At 42.8% G+C, this 20,745-nt stretch overlaps 1 protein-coding gene across 5 annotated transcripts in view; it reads left to right on the top strand.

The window, feature by feature from the left end:
• Positions 1-20,745, top strand: part of VCAN (versican) — a 136,618-nt gene that overhangs the window by 94,736 nt on the left and 21,137 nt on the right. For 3 of the 5 annotated variants that reach the window (XM_083465112.1, XM_083465111.1, XM_083465113.1), the window contains 4 exons: positions 1,304-1,417; positions 3,302-3,415; positions 14,684-14,842; positions 18,006-18,088. In XM_083465112.1, the coding sequence (XP_083321238.1) occupies positions 1,304-1,417; positions 3,302-3,415; positions 14,684-14,842; positions 18,006-18,088 (470 nt within the window). Of the gene's footprint in view, positions 1-1,303; positions 1,418-3,301; positions 3,416-7,377; positions 7,426-14,683; positions 14,843-18,005; positions 18,089-20,745 lie in introns of all 5 variants that reach the window. The other 2 variants (XM_083465109.1, XM_083465110.1) reach the window with 1 other exon arrangement.

Here is a 20,745-nt window from a genome sequence, read left to right as displayed (position 1 = left end):
CTGCATTTGGAACAACTGCTTTACATGTGATAAGCTCCCACTGTTGAGGGAACATGACAAATGGATGATTTCCTAGTACTCTTGGTGGCACTTTTGGTATGGCTGTGATAAATTACACTATTGGTCTCAAGTTCTTTTTAAAGTTTGTGGTTGTTTTGTTTTTAAAATGTAAGGATGAGTCCTTGACATTAGTGGAGATCTCCCATTGTCAACCATGACAGGAAGCATTACGAATAGTGCTAGACAGATAAATTTGAAGACTTAGGATTTTTTTTATTTGTATTTGTGATTAAATCATTAAAGGAGGCACTCTGGGGGCATGATCTGTTCCTTTATGACAGGACAGATTTACACCTTCTTAATGTGTTTATTATCAAATATAAATATGATTCCCTGTTGATTGATGCTGCTTTCATGTCATAAAGATGTTTTATGTGTGACAGTGACTTGCCATGGAGGTTCTGTATATTGGTAGCTTACATGTGTAAAAGATTATAGTCTTAAACATTCCCCGAAGTCTTCCCATGGCAAGGCTATAGATATGATTGAAAATGGCTGTAGTAGTTCCACTAAGCACTTTTATGTAGCATAAGTAATCATACCTGGTTCTATCTTGATATAATGCATATGAGGAACTGGTCCAAATATCACATGCAGAACCAAAATTGGTTCATTGCATACTATTTTACATAATATAAGAGCCTTATATATTTGTAATCTTATGTGAAATAATGTATAAACATGCATATTGGTTTGGCCTCTTATTCAGTTAGTACTTCAATAACCATATAAAGAAACAAAATGAGACTATGGCTTGATGGAATGTAAACAATATCCAGAATGACAAACAAGACGTGTGGTATAAGAATGCATGTTCTGTGTACCCAATCATTCCACATAAACTAACCCCGTTCAGATAAATGCATATTTCACTCACTGTGCACATATGTTTTAACTGTTTTCGGCTATAATTAATTGTCATGTCATGCCAACTAAATCCTCAGTAGAATATTGCAGTTGCCAAAAATAATACAAAATGTCATTTGAAGAAAATGAAATATTGCTGAAAGTAAATTGTTTTCACCAGCGAGTAAGGATTGCATTGCCAACATGGATGATGGCTGATTTACTATTACTGCTGCATATTATGATGAATTGATTTTGGTTTCTGTCTAATCTGCAACTATAGCAAATCTGACAGAACCAGCTGAAAAGTAGGAAATGTCTTTCTGCTGAAAGAGAGTCAGCACCCAACAAGCAATTTTAGCAAAATATAGCAATTTTCAATGAACTCACTTTACAGGCCAAGAGCCATGCAAGAGTAATCCATGCCAGCATGGGGGAACTTGTTATCCACGTGAAACTTTCTACATCTGCACTTGTATGCCGGGTTTCAGTGGTGACCAGTGTGAAGTAGGTAAGAAGCAAAGTCTTTGTTGGTATTTGATTATCTGATTATTCAATGTGCAAAACAGAGCATGGTATTGCAGTACCAGAAGACTCAGACTGATGTAAGCAAGCAAGGCCAACTCTTGCTTGCTTACCAACTTTGTCCATTTTCGGTCAAATCCACAAATGCAATTTGTGTATGGGAGTAAATTTTCATGTGCCAATTTACTGTGCTGAGTGGACAAAAGCCAACGGGAAGATGGGAGTTTGTATCCAGTACACCAGCAAAATGTGCCTTATTCCGTATGCTTTCTTATGTGGTAGTTTGTATACAAACTTGCAAATCTCTGTGAGATCTACTAGGATGATCAACTGCAATTCATACACGTGCAAAACCTGTAAAAATATTTATGAATGGTAATATCTGGTGTTTATAAATGGATGAGGAAGAATAACTGCCTCAAATGTTTGAATGCTGCTAATAGCCTGTTGAAAGTTCTTCCAGTTTAGATATCAGATTAGTAGCACATTGGAGGTAAGACTGCTACATGTGCTGAAGAGAAGTTAAAAAGAAACTGAGTGATTATTGCAGGCTGATATATGAGCATATTCACTGAATGAATTAATTAATTTGCTTTTTTATTTATTAATTTGATTGATTGGTTAGGCCAGTCACATTGCATGAAGACAAAAACAGTTGTGGTAATGGCAAGACTCTTTGTGATGATGGACTCTGTAAACAGTTATCCTACTGTTCTTGGATTAGCCAATTTCTCTGGGATTCCTATGTTTGTATCCAATGAAGTTGTCCCAATTTTACAAGGAATTCTGCTTGTGCAACGGAACTTCCCCTCCCTCTCCTCTTGCTCATGTGCCCTCAATCTGTTTTGGAGGGTTGGAGCAACCTCAATAATAGATTGGGGGGACACAGGACAACCTTCACCAGAAACAACCCCTACTGTTTGCAATTATGTTTTTATGACCACCAGGATATGAAAGGGCAAGGACAGTAGGAACAGATGGCAATGTCTACCGCAATAATGTGAAATGCAGCCATTGCAGCCGAATAGGAGTTCAGTTTTCCATGGTCCCAGGTTAGAGTAGGTGGGATACATCACAAAGGTATTCTGAGGGTTAAAAAAAGAGAGAGAATGAGCTGCAGTACTCTTTCCCTCAACAGTACATTTCCAAGCACAATTCAAAGTGTTGGTGCTGACCTTTAAAGCCCTAAACGGCCTTGGTCCAGTATATCTGAAGGAGCGTCTCCACCCCCATCGTTCAGCCCAGACACTGATGTCCACCTCCGAGGGCCTTCTGGCGGTTCCCTTCCTGCAAGAAGTGAGGCTACAGGGAACCAGGCAGAGGGCCTCCTTGGTAGTGGCACTCATCAGATATCAGGAGGGCCCTGTGGAATGCCCTCCCATCAGATATCAAGGAAATAAACAACTATCTGACGTTTAGAAGACATCTGAAGGCAGCCCTCTTTAGGGAATTTTTTAATGACTGATGTTTTATTGTGTTTTTAATATTCTGTTGGGAGCTGCCCAGAGTGGCTAGGGAAACCCAGCCAGATGGGCAGGGTATAAATAAATTACTACTACTACTACTACAAGTTCTGAGAGATAGAAACCGAGGATGCAGGTTACAGACCCAGCGGTCATGCAGGATGCTTTAAAATGTTCAGGTGTGTGTATATTTTGTTTAGAATTGTTCTGCACATTCTGAGATGTAAATGCTGCTGAACTCTGTGTGCAAATGTTGAAGAAAATCGTTAGGTCCTTATGCATTGTGATATCTGAAATCAATTTATGTACATTATTTATTTTACATTATTAATACATGTAAACTTTCCTTTATATTGCAAGTGAGGACAATACCTCATTCTAAATATCTGTTTCATTTTCTTGGGCAGACATTGATGAATGTCAATCCAGCCCTTGCAGAAATGGAGCCACCTGCATTGATGGCATCAATACGTTTACTTGCCTTTGTCTTCCAAGCTACGTTGGGGCTCTTTGTGAGAAAGGTGAGTTCAGTTTGAAATTTATAGTTAACTTCACTGTGCTTACAATGGAATCAAATATGCAAATTTGCTAACAAATCAGGCCTCTATTGGGAGGGTGGTGGCAATTAATGGATAATTATTTGTCTTTGCTTTTATTTTCTTTTGCTTGTGTTGCTTTGCTTTCTTTCTCCTTCCTGCTGAAAATAGTCATAACTGGGGGGCGGGGGTGGGAATTGCTGTAGTCTCTTTTACCGAGGTAGAAAATTAATCCTATGGGCTTGATTTTAGTTTGTCATCTTATGTTTCCAACATTTGACTTCAAGAGTGATGTTTAAAAAATGAAGTTTTAAGTTTGGGATATGGTTCTTTAATCTGTGTTCTTTAATCTGTCCCTGGATGATGCTATTCCAGATTCCAGAAAGGTAACTGTATTAGTCTGCTACAGAAAATACAAAAAATAATTTATTGTTACATAACTTTGTGGACCAAAGCCTCTTCATCAGATAAATCTTATCCTCAGTTGGCAAGTCTCTTCTTCTCTGTGTGTGTTTACACAGGTGTAGAGGTTTTTTTGGGGGGGAAGGGGAGACTCCTGTGGGTGCCCAGATATTGTTGGACTACAACTCCCATAATCCCTGCAATCCTGCACCCACTTTGTTGGGTAATAAACATACTAAATTCAATGGGCCTTTAAATGCATGTATAGAATTGTGATGTGAATTGATTTTAGAAATGTTCTGCTTGAATTAAAACAGGAAACATGAGGTCCTTCAGATCATATCAGTGGAGAAACACTTCACTCCCATGAACCAAGGAAGATTCATGCCCTGCCAGTATGGCAAGTGGGCAGAGATGATGCAGTTGTTCTTCAGCACCATGTAGGGGACCTTAGGTTCACCAACCATGGGATTGGAGGCCTGTGGCCTTCCAGGTGTTGCTAGACTACAGTTCCCATCATCCATGACCATTTGCCATGCAGTTTGGGGCTGATGGTAGATGGAGCCCAAAACATCCAGAGGGTTACAGATTTTCCTGGTGTAGAAAGAGAAAAGTAAACAGTGGAATCCATAAGCCATGAAATTCAAAAGGTATATGACATTTCTGCCATTTACAAAATAAGTACAGTGATGGTAATACATGTGAATGCTAACACACCCAACACTGCAGACCTGAGAGAGTCCTTAACAAACTCAACAAGCCTTTCTCAAGGTGACACCATGTTTTTCTTTCCTTTTGTGTCTGGGTCTTCTGGTCAAGCAGGCTAACGTAATGGCCCTACGGAGAAGTTAATTACGTAGTGTTGCTGTGGGCTTTCCAGCACTCTTTTAACATTACCTCCCTGCCCTTCATTTGTAAAGGTGGTATTACAGAATAAACACGAATCTTCCAGCATGGGTTCGGGCCTGTCCAAAGGTAATAGGGAAATTTCCAGGATGAAAAATGAGCTGAAGGTTTTAAAAGTTGTGGGTTTTACCCCTTTACGTTCACCCTCACATGTAGGAAAATACCATTTCCCCCCCATCTTGCTCTGACTGGATTCACTCACAGCTAGAGCAAGAGTGTCTTCCAGGCATAATTACATAAACATTGGCATGTTTCAGGATTGCCTTTCATCGTAAGCCTACTGGGCGAAAGACTGTGAATTTGCAAGTGCTTTAAAAATATTCCATGAGCCTGAAGGGACTTTTTTTTTGCTTTTGTTTTGTTAATGTTGAAGCCTCAGGCATAGGACTAGGTCCAGCACTCATTATATTTCAGTTTTGCAGTAGTCTGGCATAGGCTGGAAAAGTCTCCTGAAATCTCCTCTTTAATACAAGAATTTGACCCATGTTTTTACAGCAGAAGGATATTTCTGAAAATATCTTCCCGCAACAAATCCTTAACGCTGAAATAGTCTGAAGTTCATGGTAGCTTTAAGTTGTGCTTTATGACCAACCAGGGAGAGTGTATTTGAAATGCTTAGTGTGAACATTTCCTCGTTTGTCAGTCTGAAACAGACCTCAGCTCAGTCAACTCTGGAATTTAAATTTCCTCCACAGAAAGTTCTGCAGTGGTTTGAGATCGCAGGAAGGCATTCATTGGCAGCCCCTACCCCATGCCCATTCTACCAGACAATGGGGGAAGAAAATGTGGACCGCTGTCTGGAAAGCAGTTTTGATTACATGTCAATGAACCTGATTTCATTAGATCTAAAGCAAAGCCAAAATGTACAGAACCATGCATTCCTATGCCACGAAAGGGCATGAGTGAATGATTCTGTTGTTTCCTAGAACTAGTTGTTGGCTTGTAAAAACAATTGTTTGCCAAATGGATTTCTGAGTGCTTGTGAACATTTGAACTAATACAGTGGTGCCTCGCAAGACGAAATTAATCCGTTCCGCGAGTCTCTTTGTCTTGCGGTTTTTTCGTCTTGCGAAGCACGGCTATTAGCGGCTTAGCGGCTATTAACGGCTTAGCGGCTTAGCGGCTTTAAGAAAAAGGAAACAAACTCGCAAGAACTCGCAAGACGTTTTGTCTTGTGAAGCAAGCCCATAGGGAAATTCGTCTTGCGAAGCAGCTCAAAAAATGCAAAACCCTTTTGTCTAGCGAGTTTTTCGTCTTGCGAGGCATTCGTCTTGCGGGACACCACTGTATTAGAGAAGATTTAGGTGACCTTTTTGTTGTACCAAGAAGATAAGGTAATTGTATGCAGGGCAGTTGACATTCAGCCAGTGTTGATATTTTCTCTGTCAGTATCAGCTTAGCGGGGGAACATGAGGACCAAGAAAGGGACATTAGCCAGTGAATCCTGGTTGTCACAGTGGAAGAGATGGAAGAACTGAAATATGGAAACATCAAGATTCCCTGCTATTTGACTGCTTTCACTTCCTTCACCTCTTCCAATAGGCAGAGAAACCCAAGATCGTGGAAGCTGCCTTATATTGAGTCAGGCTGTTGGTCCAGCTAGCTTAGTATTATCTATAATGACTGGTAGTAGCCCTCTGAGGTTTCAGGCAGGGGTCCCTCCCAGCCCTTTCTATAAATGTTGAAGATTGAACCTGGGACCTTATTCATGCAAAGCTGATGTTCTATCACTGAGCTGCGGCCTTTCTCCATAGGGTAGACCTCATCTGTGAAAAAGCTGTCTGAATACTGTTCCCCGTCTATTTGCAATTAACACTGGATTCAGTGTGTTCAATGTCAGATCAGATTGTAAAACGGGGGGTGAGCTACCAGAGGGCCAGAGCCTCTCTCAGCCCTGTGGCAGTCTTAAAAAAGATCCCATTAAATGAACAGGAGCTTACTTCTTAGCCTGATTACTGTATGGGGAGGAGAGTTTTTGTAGAGAGATGGTTGGGTGACAGCAGGGGAAAAATGTTTTCCCCCTCCTCCCCTCATGCTGCCACCTTCTGAAAATTACCATATTTTTCCATGTATAAGACGCCCCCTATTTTGGGGGACTCCAATTATGGTATGTCCCTTGCAATTGCACTTAGATAAAGGTTCCATTCTCATTTCTCCCCCTAACTACCACAGATAGGGATGGGATGAGAAAAAGGGCAAATGATGGTGAGGGGAGTTTAAAATGACAGTGTAGATGTGGGGTATTGATGTGTGTGGCTGAGGTTGTATATGTGTGGGTAGATGGAGGTGTGTGAATAGATTGGGTATGTTGCTTTTGGGTTTGGCTGCATCTAACACTGGCTTTTGACTTTTTTAATTGGGTGGTTATTTTGAAGAAATGCAACACAATCAGCATATTTATTTCAAGACCGTTGGAACAAAGTAGAAGGCGTGCTTTAAGCTATGGTCTTCCTTTGTCTTTGCCTTCATCTCTGTCTTCTTCTTTTTCTTCTCTTGCACTCTGCTCCTATAGCTCAGGTTTTGCTTTTGGCGCCATTTCTTCCTGGCAGTACAACTCAGCCTTACTGTGTTATATAAAGTCTTCTTTACATATATAAAAACATTAAGTAAAATTGAACCTTCGTTGCACTGTTTACCAGATGCAGATGTGCATGTGAACCTGCTGCCAAAACTGCGCAGATGCAATTGTGAGTAGACAACCCTCCTTGGGGCAGTATAGCCAGAGATGGTTTCTTTCCTCCTCCTTTCTTTTCTTCCTCCTTTTCCTAAGGAAAATAAATGATTTCTTTGTTAGCAAAAGTGCTCCGTTTTATAAAGGAGTTCGTTCCCTGTCCAAATGTTTGTGATTGCTCTTGTCCCTCCCCACAGGCTCAGCTCTGGAAGTCATTGTAGTTTGGGAAGGAAAGAAGCATTTCTATTTGGAAATAGCTTCTAGCTCAGTTCCCACAGCTGAGAAGGACTGGGGGAAGCAATGCCACTTCTGAAAGCCATTTGACTAAATTAGATTTACAAGCTTTTGCTGTATATGTTTGCTAAACCCATTTCGTCTCAGGCCCTGAAGTGAAGCCATCTTGGGGAGTTAGAGCTTGTCTGCACAGGACCCTGCTTGGCAGCAGGACTCTTCAGGCAGCTTAACTGGGCACAACATGTAGACAGGAAAGTGGGATTAGAGTGGCCATGCGCCTTCCTTTATAGCAGACAGTCCTCTATTTGAAAGCATCCTTTATTTGAATGGTTGTCTAACCCAAGTCCCATTTAAATACCTTTAGATGTGAGAACAAGGGGCCTTACAGTTTCCAACCTGGAGACGTGCCCAAACTCAACCGCTCCCTTTTAAGCCTGATCTTCCTGCGATCTTAAAGAGTGAGATGGAGACTCCCAAAGGCTCTTTCTCCCTTCCCTGTTAAGTCCAATCTCACTGCAATGTTAATGGGAGGGAGGCTTGCAAATGCTTCCAAAAGCCTTTGGGAGTCCCTCCGCCTATAGTCTTGCTTAAAGGGGACTCCCAAAGGCTTCTTCTTCCCTTTTAAGCCCAGTCTCACTCTGATGGGAGCAGAAGGGATTTTGACATCAACTTTGGCCTGTGGTGCCAAAACTGTTCTCCACCTCTGCTCTGAATGAACCTACCTAGGGAGAGTCGGTTAAGACAGATCTGCCTCCTTGATGCATCTGAGAGGAACCCGGGAGAAGCTTTTGCCTGCTTCAAGAAAGGGGGTGGCAGTGAGGAATCTAGTAGCCAAATATTTCTGCACTTTTCTAAAAACCATAGGTGCTTCTAATTAACCTAATAAGGGTGTCTGATTCCTAAATATATATTATGCACATGATTATATTACCTTTCTTCTAAAAGCAATAAGATATATCTATCTTCCCTTGCTTGACTGATCTTTCAGACTGTAAGCCTCTTGATTGTCTCCTTTTGTAAAATTGTGTAAGATGATCTACGCTGATGGTACATATAATAGGCCCTGGCAAGATCTGCTGGAATAGGCAACTTAGGGTGCAGCAGATCAACATTAAGTCCCTAGCTCAGTGAAAGATACAGAAGTGCAACTTGCTCAGCTGGGACTCAGCTGGCTGAACCAAGGCCAATGTAAGCCCCCGAAAAGGGGCATTCCAGGGGGGTGGCAGGAACGGGAGGGGGGAGGGACTTAGGCTGCATGTCATGCCTGCTCAGTTCAGCCATGTGACCTGCCAGCCTGCTGCATAACACTATTTTAAAGGCTCGTTTTCCTTCTACCAGGCTTAGGCAGAGCAGCAGCAGCAGCCATGCTGTTGAACAGAGGACTCAGCTATACAGCTGCAAATAGGACATTTTAAATGTGTTGTAAAGTGCAATATGCAAATGTGACACTAGATGGTGACAGTGAGCTATGCCAAATTCAATGTATTTTTCAAAATGTTTTTTGAAAAAGCATTTTCATAGCGTTTTTAATATGTGTGTAGATTCCACCAGAATTTGGATCTCATGTAACTTTGCTACGGCTTAATTTGCACCAGCTTGCTTTATGGCAGTTCCTTGTGCATAGGATTTCTCCCTTAATAATGATTAAATTCTCAGGGAAGAAAATATGACAGTCCTAGAAAGAGGTTTAAATGACACACATGGCAACATTTATGCATAATTGTGGTGGTAGGTTGGTCACAAGAAATGTTGCATGTAAAGAACATTTCAGTTAATATCTTACCACATTTTATTAATGTTAAGAACCTCAAAGAAGAGAAAAAGGCAAAACATGTATGTTTCTTTTCTTTTGTTGAGGGAATAAAAGTATGTGTTTTTGTGACTAACATAACATGGTCAAGTAACATACATTTTACTGACCTAAACTCATCTGAATTCCCCCCCAACATAAAATTTATTGTCATTTCACCAAATGAAAAGCAAAACCATATCACTGCAATGATGGATCATCAACCAATTCTCTATTTTCTTAGAGAGGTATTTAACCAAACTTTAAAAAAAAGAAAGAGAGAAATTCTGAGTAATCTTGCATGTCATGCTTCAGGTTGTTTTACTCATGTGTAAAATGTCATTTTGAAAAATTGTTGCCAGATCATGGAACTTTGGGAAATTATCTTTCAAATGATACAGAACATGTTAATTATATATGGAAATTAAAAAATGGGTCTGCAGGTTGACATGTTAATGGAATTACCCATTACCTACCACATTTTGTATTCCGTGTTTCCCCAAAGGACATCAGAGATGCATCCATGAAGTAATACCGTTTTTATCCTAAAAACAACCCTTTAAGGTAAAGTAGGCTAAAAAGTGACTTGCCAGTAAACTTCATGGCTAAGGCAATTTGAACCTAGGTCTCAGTCTAAGTCCAATGCTTTATCTACTATACCCCAGTGACTTTGATAGCAATTGTGGTTCAGACTTTGCTTTTCTCGCATTTTCAGAGGACTTTTAAAACAAGACAAGGGTTATAGTCAAATGATTATTGCACCAGTTAAAAACAAGCCAACAGCTCTAAAATTTTTTTTTTAAAGCAACTCTGCTCAGAATCTCTAGACAGTATAACTTAGATACGTCTGAAGAATAATATCCATGCTGAAGTTATCGTAAAGAGATGATGTGAATATATAAAACACCCGTCCTCCATAAATAAAAATGAACTGCTGCACTATAATGACTCCTGGGTTTAGTGAAACAGCTTTTAAAACACCATAAACATGCCAAGCTACATTTCAGTTCTTATATAATACATTTTAACTATGAATGCCTAGAATGTTGTAAAAGGAAGCGTCTCTATGCACATGGGTCACATTGGATTATTATTATTTGTATTTAAATTATTCACTGATTCAGGAAATTTCATGGACTATCTAGTATAACAGGCTCTTTGGTACTTAAAAAAACCTAAGACCTCTTTTTGTATCCGGACCTCACATTAGCACCATTCTATGTGTTGTAACTAATGTCAGTCCTGCTCAGAATAAACCCATTCAAATGGAAGGACATGGTTAACTTGGGTACATCCATTTCAGTGGGCAGAATTTAGTAGAGTGCAACCTTGTGGAAAGAAGATGCAGTGGGACTGTACCATTTTGGAATGCTGGTAGAAAGTTATATGTTGAAACATCCCCAAATATCCAAATATCCCTTCTCCCTGCTTATGTCAGGAAGTAGGCTAGAATGGAACTCTTTTTCTCAATGTAAATCCTCACTGGATTTGAACCATCCCTCCGCCCCAAGGCATGGTTTTTAAAAAAGCGCATCTGCAAAGGGCTCAGGCACAACCCAAAGCAGCAGTGGAATTTTATGCCACTTGTCAACTCCACTCTGGGATTCTGCGGTACTGGCAGTGTAATTGACACGAAGCCATTAAAATGTGCTACGTTGCCAAGCTTCATGTTTGCTTCCCTTTAGCAAAATTGAATTACAGGCTGATGCAAACACTTTTCTACTGTGTGTTCTTATCGGGACCATCCGTCACGTGAAGATAGACAACGTGCATTTCATTATTTTATGTTTCAGTTTTACAGCTGCCTTCAGAAAATAGTCCCTTAAATTTATTTAATATATTTAAAAAGGTCCCCTCCAGGGGCCTTTTTATTATTGTTTGGCTGGTCTTAATCTCTGTTGAGGTAGTACTCCAGCTTTGCATCTGTGAACTGCACAACAACAGTTATTTTTTTCCATGGCTATTTTCAGTCATCAGTTCTTAAAGACCGCATTGCCAAAATGAAAAACACAAATAATGTTTTTGGTTTTTTTATGAAGGCTGTGGGAAAAAACACAAGACCCTTCCATATTAGGGCCAGAAATCCACCTGGATCTAATTTTTCTTTCTCACTAGTTATAACTTGTGTGTCCTGTTGCAATGTTAAAACCTAGCACACAGGCCCAGTCCAACTAAAGTTATTCATGAAACCAGTGGAACAAATCAGTTGCAGCTGACTCGAATCCCATTGCTTTCAATGAGATTTAGAACCAAACTACGTGTGCAACCATGTGTATTATATTCACGTGTCTTCCCTTTTCACATACAGACAACTGAGAACTGGGGGCATCTTTTCTTTTTTTACATGACAAAGGAGGTGAACAAAGCCATTGCCCCTCCCATAGTGTGACCTGTTGCTTAAAAATAATAATAATTCTGCCCACTCAGCTCATTTCTGATTTTAGGGCTTGTGTGTAGGAAGTGCTTCAAACATTCGAACACAGCATGATAAGATAGGGGAAAAGAGGGGCCAAATCTGACACATGTGTAGTTTCTCAATATTAATCTCCATCCTGTGTGTGGGCAGAGATGTTGGGGAATAGGGTGGAGTTGGGCAGGGGCAGGCAATGCACTGAATTTCTCTGTGGAGAGGAGAAATTCTCCTACAGTTTCTCAGTGTGGGGCTTTTCCCCCTCAAGAGGCAACAGTGCGACTTCACACCCTCCACCCTGGACATACCCAGGGCATTGTGTGTCTATGTGGTGTGGAAGAGAGGAAATGGTGATCATAACAGAGAAATAGCAGAGGGAAATATGAGAAAATTCAGCAAAGTGGTTTTCTTTTTCGTTGTGGGAGGAGTGAGAAAAGAAAAACCTCCAAGAAAAAACCAAGACATGTCCCCTCAGCTCTAGATGGGATTTTGCTTCCCTTACCCACTTGATACAAACATTACACACACACACACACACACACACAGACCAACAGACACACACACAGACCAACAGACACACACACACACACACACACACACACACACACACACCACTTTACATGTGCATCAGGAAGACATGTGGAGATGTGAAAAAGTACAGCTTGCTGGCCCATGTCACTTGTCTTGACTCACAGTCATGACTAACTTCGTCAGGGTGTGGGCTGCAGTGTTTTTGAGTATTAGTTGACAATAGTCTTCATGCATCATTTTTATTATGGAAGTGAACTTCCTTGGGTCTTCATTTTCAAAGTGTTAGGAATCAGGAATGAATTTTCTTCACAGTTAAATCTGAAAGCTGTGCCTCTGCCTTTATCTGCTTCAAAATCTATTTCCACAGTCTGAATGAATTAAATCAATGGAAACTTTGCTACTGGCTTCACTGAGATGTACATTACTTGGGTAAATCTGACTATCCTCAGCTAATCTCTGCTCAGTGAATCATGTTGTCTGAATGATATTACAATGGGTTTTGATCATTAGCTGTGATTAGAGCTTGTTTAGTCATGGAGTGTGAGTGCAGGAAACCCTCCCAGCCCTGTATGTTTAAAACTGTATCACTCAACAATGGTTAATGGGGGGAATAAGTGACCTTTAACTACCAAGCATAGGGTATAGTTTTGCTAAAGGAATTAAAGTGGATCAGACACCCAAGTGTGTGCAGGGCTTGCAGCTTCATTTATGCTGTCTTTTTTCCTATGAAATGTTAAAATGATATCACAGTCTTTTAAGCTAAGCCGTTAAATGACACAGATGAGGTTGTTCCTTTTTTTTTTTTTTTGCAATTCCACGTGGAATGTGGTATCTGGCATCTGGTGTAGAATTTCCTTTCTGCTTTCTAGCGCTAATGGCTGAGTGTATGCATCTGGAAAACATACAAGCCATGGCCCAAATCCAAAAAGCTCTATATGCAAATAGCTTTCTTTGAAGATGTAACTGCAGCAGCTCCCTCTGCTGAAGAAGCAACCTGTACCCTGTTCAGATGAGAAAGTGTCCTGATTCTAGTGTAGTGAGAGCCACTGCCTGTCATTAAATCTTCAGGCTTAGTTGCTGTCCTAGCTGGGTCCTGGGTCACAAGGGAACTTCCAGATAACAGAGCTGTTGTGGGCACAGTCAGCAACCAATCCAAGGTCAGTCTGAGGTCTCTTGCCAGGCAAGATGTATTTCAAATGAGGGCTCAGGCAAGGTCTGATTTCGGGCAAGCAGTGTCTTAGAATCAAGGCACATTTCTAGTAGAATAGCATTGCCCAAGTCCTGCTGAATTCTGTCAACTGTTGTCAAAGAGAAGTGTCCTCAGAAGGAAGACCTTACTCATGAGAAGACCATTACTTCCAAGGAATCTTTCCTCGAAGTCTTGCACATCTCCATTTCCATCTGTTGTTTAAGGCATCGGTCACTTCTGCAGGCTCAGAGCCCATTAGAACTTGGCTGCTGATGTCTGGACTGGTAGCCTTATCTCTAAATCTAGCTGGTTCCTGGACTTTGCTCAGCACAGGGGCTCCAGGTTGTTCCCAGATGAAGAATCCCCTGGGTGAAAGCATACAACTTCCTTGGGAGCTGTGGTCCTCAGGAAGCTCTTTATGTTCATGGGTCAGAGCTTTTGGGTGTAATAAGGTTATCTGTCAGTTCGTTGTGATCTCTGCCAGTGGGCCTTCACTTTCTAACCCTCAGTAGAATTCAGTTCTCCAGACCACTTCCTTGTCTTGCACAATTTCTTCTTCAAAGTTGGAGATCAAAGAGATACTTAGTTTGCTCCTGAGATTCATTCTATGCTCACTGAGATCAGGGCCTTGTGTGTGGTAGCATCATGTTATTTGGAATATGCTTTCAGTGAACATCAGCCTGATACCTACAGCACTGGCATTTGATCTCCTGCCTAAAATTCACCTGTTTGTCCAGGCTTTACCCTGAGGGGTGATCCAGCTGTTTCAGTGTATTAAGCTGATGTGTAATGTATTTTGTATTTGTTTCATGGTTGCAATTTTATTGCTGATTTTATGCTGTTCACCACCATGGTCTCCCCCCACCCCTTAATGTTGATGTTATGTAATATTTTCCAAACAACAATCTGCAGAAGGCACACACTTACTACATAAATGTTATTCACAGACTCAGTTTATTTTTTTGAGTGAAGCATTTGAGCGTTTCTGTACGCAGAATGTCTGGTCCCCTTGTCACTGAATGTTTCATTTTGGGCATTTCAGCGTTGCCTCTGCCAATGGGCAGCCCCTGGGCATTGCCAACCCATGTTTACAATAAGAGTTTTGCAATTGTTTGTTGCAGATACTGAAACCTGTGATTATGGATGGCACAAGTTCCAAGGGCAGTGCTACAAATACTTTGCTCATCGGCGCACGTGGGACGCGGCAGAGAGAGAGTGCCGCCTCCAGGGAGCCCATCTGACCAGCATCCTGTCTCATGAAGAACAGCTCTTTGTGAACCGTATGTGGCATTTTGATCCAACGCTGAGGATGCGGAGGCAGTGGAAATGGCTGTAAAATAAAATATCAACCAGGCCTCCAAATATTTTATTTTATTATGTTTTGCTTTCTGAAATGTGTGTTATCGTTTATCCTTTTTAAAACAGGACCTTTTGTCCTTGACCGCTACTTTGTTCCTTTCAGCCCAGCTCTAAGGATCTGCCAAACTCATTAGCTAGAGTGGGAGAAATGGCTGATCTTTGGAGGGATTCATCTTTTACAATCCTAAAGAATTTAGTTCATGAGAAAAAGACATTAGAAGAAGAATTAAGTGAGGCATTTTATTCCAATGTTTTAATTTTATTTTAGGCTCACTGTTTAGACAGTCTCATCTCCAGGCACTTTAAAAATACTATTGCTTGCAGGAACGCCTGCATCAGTCACTTTGCATTCTACTACAAGTGGCTGACATTGGTTGCAGTCCCAGGTGCTATCTGAAAATCCAAATTCTCATTCCAGGCTAATGCACATGAGGTTCATTTCAAAATGCTCATCATTAGCTGTGTTAATGTTTGGGTAAGATGTTCATTCCCTGAATATATTCTTGGAAGAAAACACATGTTCGTTCTGGGTTTGTGTTGTCTTCTGAGAAGTCACCAGGTTGTTGATTTTCTGCCAAGTCGTTTGGCACATCCTTCCTTTCAAATGTTTCTAAAAACTGCTTCAGGAGGATATGCATCCCTGGAAAGAAAAACCGGCACACCAGTTCGGCACAGTAAAACATTAGAAATAACTAGGAAAATTAAGAAGGAAATATTTATGGTGGCCATTTTCGTTACCGCATTTTTCGCCCCATAAGACGCACCGGCCCATAAGACGCACCTAGATTTTGGGGGGGGAAATAAAGGGAAAAAAATTTATTTTCCCCCCAGGTGCGCTGCGCTACACCAGGAGCTTGGGGCGTGCGGAGCTCAGCTCGCCCCAAGCTTCTGCGTGCCGGCAAGGTCTCCGCTAGCGTGGGAGAGCCGGGCGCCTCTCCCAGGGCTAGCGGACCCCTGCGCTAATCCAGGAGCTTGGGGCGTGCTGAGCTCAGCGCGCCCCAAGCTTCTGCGTGCGCGCAAGCAGTCCGCTAGCCTTGGGAGAGCTGCGGGGCTCTCCCAGGGCTAGCGGATCGCTGCGCTATACCAGGAGCTTGGGGCGTGCTGAGCTCAGCGCGCCCCAAGCTTCTAGGTGCGCGCAAGCAGTCCGCTAGCCTTGTGAGAGCCGCGGGGCTCTCCCAGGGCTAGCGGATCGCTGCGCTATACCAGGAGCTTGGGGCGTGCTGCGCTCAGCGCGCCCCAAGCTTCTAGGTGCGCGCAAGCAGTCCGCTGCCGCCCCAAGCCTCGCGCACCCGGCAGGAGGTCCCACCGGGTGCGCGAGGCTTGGGGCGGCAGCGGACTGCTTGCGTGCACCTAGAAGCTTGGGGCGGGCTGAGCTCAGCTGGCCCCAAGCTTCTAGGTGCGCGCAAGCAGTCCGCTGCCGCCCCAAGCCTCGCGCACCCGGCAGGAGGTCCCACCGGGTGCGCGAGGCTTGGGGCGGCAGCGGACTGCTTGCGCGCACCTAGAAGCTTGGGGCGGGCTGAGCTCAGCTGGCCCCAAGCTTCTAGGTGCGCGCAAGCAGTCCGCTGCCGCCCCAAGCCTCCCGCACCCGGTGGGACCTCCTGCCGGGTGCGCGAGGCTTGCAGACACTCGCCCGAAGCAGGGGGAGCCCTCCCGAGGGCTCCCCGTGCTTCGGGCGACAGGCTGCCGCCCCAAGCCTCGCGCACCCGGTGGGACCTCCTGCCGGGTGCGCGAGGCTTGCAGGCATTCGCCCCATAAGACGCACCCCGATTTCCCCTTCATTTTTGGAGGGGAAAAAGTGCGTCTTATGGGGCGAAAAATACGGTATTTGTAGCTTATTGCATTTTCTGTTTTTTATATTAAACAAGAAAATACAATCAGCATGGGGTGAGGGTTTCCCCCCCTTCAAAAAAAAATATAAATATTATGTTTTCAATTGGGCATTATTCAACTTCTATGTGCTCATACAAATGTGACACACGCTTTTTACCTCTTCCAGGGAATATTCTACATACAATTTGTGGTACATAACAAAATGGTTAAATTACTGTCATCTACTCACATCATTCTCCAACTCTAAATTGCTGGAAAGCCTGATACACCAGGGTGCGAAATATGCAATGGAGCACCCGCATGTGCACTGAAGTTGCTGGATCACAGTACGTGTGAAATCAGCACAGTCATTGGACATTTGTATTCAGGGTAAAAAATAACAGCCAATGGCAACAGTAGTGATCAAGATAAGTGACCATGGGTGGTATTCTACTAATCAGTACTATCATCATGGGGATTTGCACTTGCCCGTCCTCTCCCCCTCTTACACACCCTCCTCAAATCTTCTTGAGGAACTTGGGGGAAGCCTTAGAACAGTTTTAGGGGCTATGCAGGAATAGGGGATGAGAGGAGATTTCCTTGCTGAAATGCTTGTAGTTGTTGGCATTCGTCTGTCTCAAGAGACAGTGGAGTGTGCTTTTGGGGGTGAAATCAAATTACTGTGCTAGCAACAGCAAAGTGACTTCCTCAGAGTACAAGCCTGGACAATGTGTATGAAGGTCCTGGACTGTCCAGACAACAAGACCCCCCCCCCATCCTCACTGATGTGGTCCAAAGGAAAGCAGAGCAATACATTTGTCACTATGCACTGATGGAACAATTGCCTTAGTACTATGTCGAATTCCACCTGCTTTTTTCATAGATAAATTATTAGTCTGATACCATAAGGGCATTGAGAAGTTTTACTTCTTTACGTGTAACAAACTACACAAGCCTGTTCAAATACTGGCGAGTGTCAAGTATTTTATCATATACAGCCATCTGAAAAGCAAACCAACTATCCAACTCTTTAAGAGTAGTCAGCAGCAAAATATGAAATCATTGGGCGGGTGGCAATGTGTTTTTTTTAAAATAAATAATTTCAGTTATAAAAAGCTGCTGCAGATATTCATTTATTTTCTTTGTGAAAGAATAATCATTTTGAAGCACACACAGGAAGGCTAATTCAAGTCTATGAAAATACTTTCATTTTGAGATAATCCCCTTTTATGGGAAAGTTGGTTAAAAAAAATCACTGGTTCTGTTTCCTTTTAGGCATAGGGCATGACTACCAGTGGATTGGCCTAAACGATAAGATGTATGAGAGTGACTTCCGCTGGACTGATGGCAGCGTGCTGGTAAGAGACCTATAAAACAGTATCTGGAAAACGTTTCAGTTGTTTGTGACACTGCTTCTTAGAAAAGAAAATAGGTCAGGCTGCGAGAACAATGGAGAAAACTATATCCTAGCAAACAACCAGCCTGATTTGCTATGGTTTGATGTTCTTATTATTGTAATGTAGGGCAGGCAATAATAATACCAAGGTAATTTTGGATTTGAGCCTCAATGAGTGTGATTCATCACGTGTTTGTACATAACTTTCCTTACTCCTGGTCCAGTCTTTCTTTCAAATTCCAGCTCAGAACTTACCTCTTCCCTTAACCCTTTTGCCTTCAACCTCCAACTAAAATAAAGTGGCATATGCTTGAATTCATCCCATCTTAGCATTTGCTCACACTCTTTTCTACTGTTGCCCCACCCAGCTGAATTAGATTGCATGCCTGGGACAAAGACATGTCATTTGCTTGTATAATAGGGCGAAGTAAGAGAAATGGTGGTAGCTGTTTCCTTAGCAACTTAAAAACGTAGCTTATACACAACCATTGTATGGGCTTTATGCAAACGGTGGATTTCCAAACAAAGACTCCCATCAGCCCTAAACAGCATGGCAAATGACCAGAGATTGTGGCGGCAGTTGTACTCCAGCAACTTCTGGAGGGCGTCAGGTTAGCTGCATTTGCTTAAATTTAGGAGGGATTCAGATTAGATCAGAGGTCGGCAACCTAAGGCACTTGTGGCCCATGGGGGTTGTTTAACCGGCCCCAGAGCCGAGCTGCCCACTCAGCGAGTCCCTGCGCGCTGTGCTAAACCGGGGACTCGTTTTTGCGATTCTGGAAATTGCGCCTGCGCAGACACAAACGCCGGAAATTGCGGGGGGTGGGATCTAGCCCATGGAGGGATCTCTGCCCAGGCAAGGAAAACCTTACCGCCCCCTGGATTAGATCTTTCCCTAGTCCCTAGTTTCTATGAATGAACCTAAGTTTTAATCGCAACTTCTACTCTCCACAGAAGTCCCAGCCCACCATTTATCTTCACAAACCACCTGAATATACCGCCCTTCATCACAAGAGTGGTTCACAAGATAAAAACATGAGACAAAAGCACAAAGAAATAGTTAAAAAACAGAAACAATAAATCAATAACTCCCCCTCCCACAGTCAAAATAAAAAAATTCCTTCCAGTAGCACCTTAAAGACCAACTAAGTTAGTTCTTGGTATGAGCTTTCGTGTGCATGCACACTTCTTCAGATACACACACGAAAGCTCATACCAAGAACTAACTTAGTTGGTCTTTAAGGTGCTACTGGAAGGAATTTTTTTATTTTGACTATGGCAGACCAACACGGCTACCTATCTACTACTCCCCCTCCCACAAACACATTTAAAAGGCTGTGGAATCAGTCAGAGGCCTGGTTGAAGAAGAATGTTTTTTTTTTGGCTGGTGCCTGTAATAGATGTGGCAGGCAAACCTCCCCCTGGATGAGAGCATTCCACAAATGGGGAGCCACTGCAGAAAAGACCCGCCCTTGTGTTGCCACCCTCCAGATCCCGCATGGTGAGGAGGCACACGAAGAAGGGCCTCAGATGATAAATGCAGAGTCCTGGTCACTTTATATGGGGAGAGGCAGTCCTTGAGGTGTTTCAGTGAGCTGCAAGCCTTGGATGAGTGAACATTTGCACTAACATTTCCTGTGTTCTCTGTTGGGGCCTTTAATACACAGCTATTTCCTGGGAGAAATGGAGCATGTGGACCCCATGAATACAAACCGCTGAGGCTCCTATAGTCCCAGCTGCATTGCACAAAGGCTGCCAACCTGCAGCTACAAGAATAGGCACCCAACGTCCCACACTGAAGTCCTTGCCTTGCATGTATTCTGCTTTGGAAACTGAAGTCTTCCATGTTCTGTTCTTTTCTAAGGGCTTAAATGGCATTGACGTGAATTCTTATTTTATCCTAACCCAAATTGCTGTGGTGGTGTGGATTTTCTCCGATACCTAGGTGTGGGAGGGGAAGCTTAAATCTGCCCTCTACCCCATATTGTGCTCCTTGGAACAATTCCTGCTCCTGTGCCTGGTATTTAATTTTTTTAAGAGCTACAGCATGATTACTAGTGACGTCTTATTCCTGCCACATGTAGCTAGGCCCTAACTGGGATGGTGTGGAACATTCTCAGATGGAATAGCGTGAACTGAAGTCGGTTCACTCTCCAACCTAAGCGCAGATGCTTTGCAACAAAATACCGCATAAATTCAAAAGTAAAGCAAATAAAACTGCTGCTCACTCAGCTGCCCCTTTCTTTTTAAAACAGGGTTTTGTTTCAGCCAAGTCAAAAATACCCTTTTCCCGTTCTGTGATGGCACACAGAACGCTATCACCAATCAACCACACCAGACCCAAACCCAGACCCTCTCCACAGATAAATTACAGACACCATCCAGTAGCCAAACCATAGTGGCACCTCCGGATGCTGCACCCCCCTGCAATCCCTACACAGATCTGGCTGGCACAGGGCACAAAACCACAGCTCGCCCCTATACACGAAGCCAAGCCAGAGCACAACTAAGTGCAGTACAGCCATCTTCTCAGAAAAACTCTTCACAAGCTCAAGAGGTCAAGACACGAAAGCTTTAGCAACTAATCCACACTTAATGACCCACCTAAGTGGTACTCAG

This window comes from Podarcis liolepis (assembly GCF_965112155.1).
Source record: "Podarcis liolepis genome assembly, chromosome: 11".
In the NCBI taxonomy this organism is placed as follows: domain Eukaryota; kingdom Metazoa; phylum Chordata; class Lepidosauria; order Squamata; family Lacertidae; genus Podarcis; species Podarcis liolepis.
This window is presented reverse-complemented; position numbering and strand designations above follow the sequence as displayed.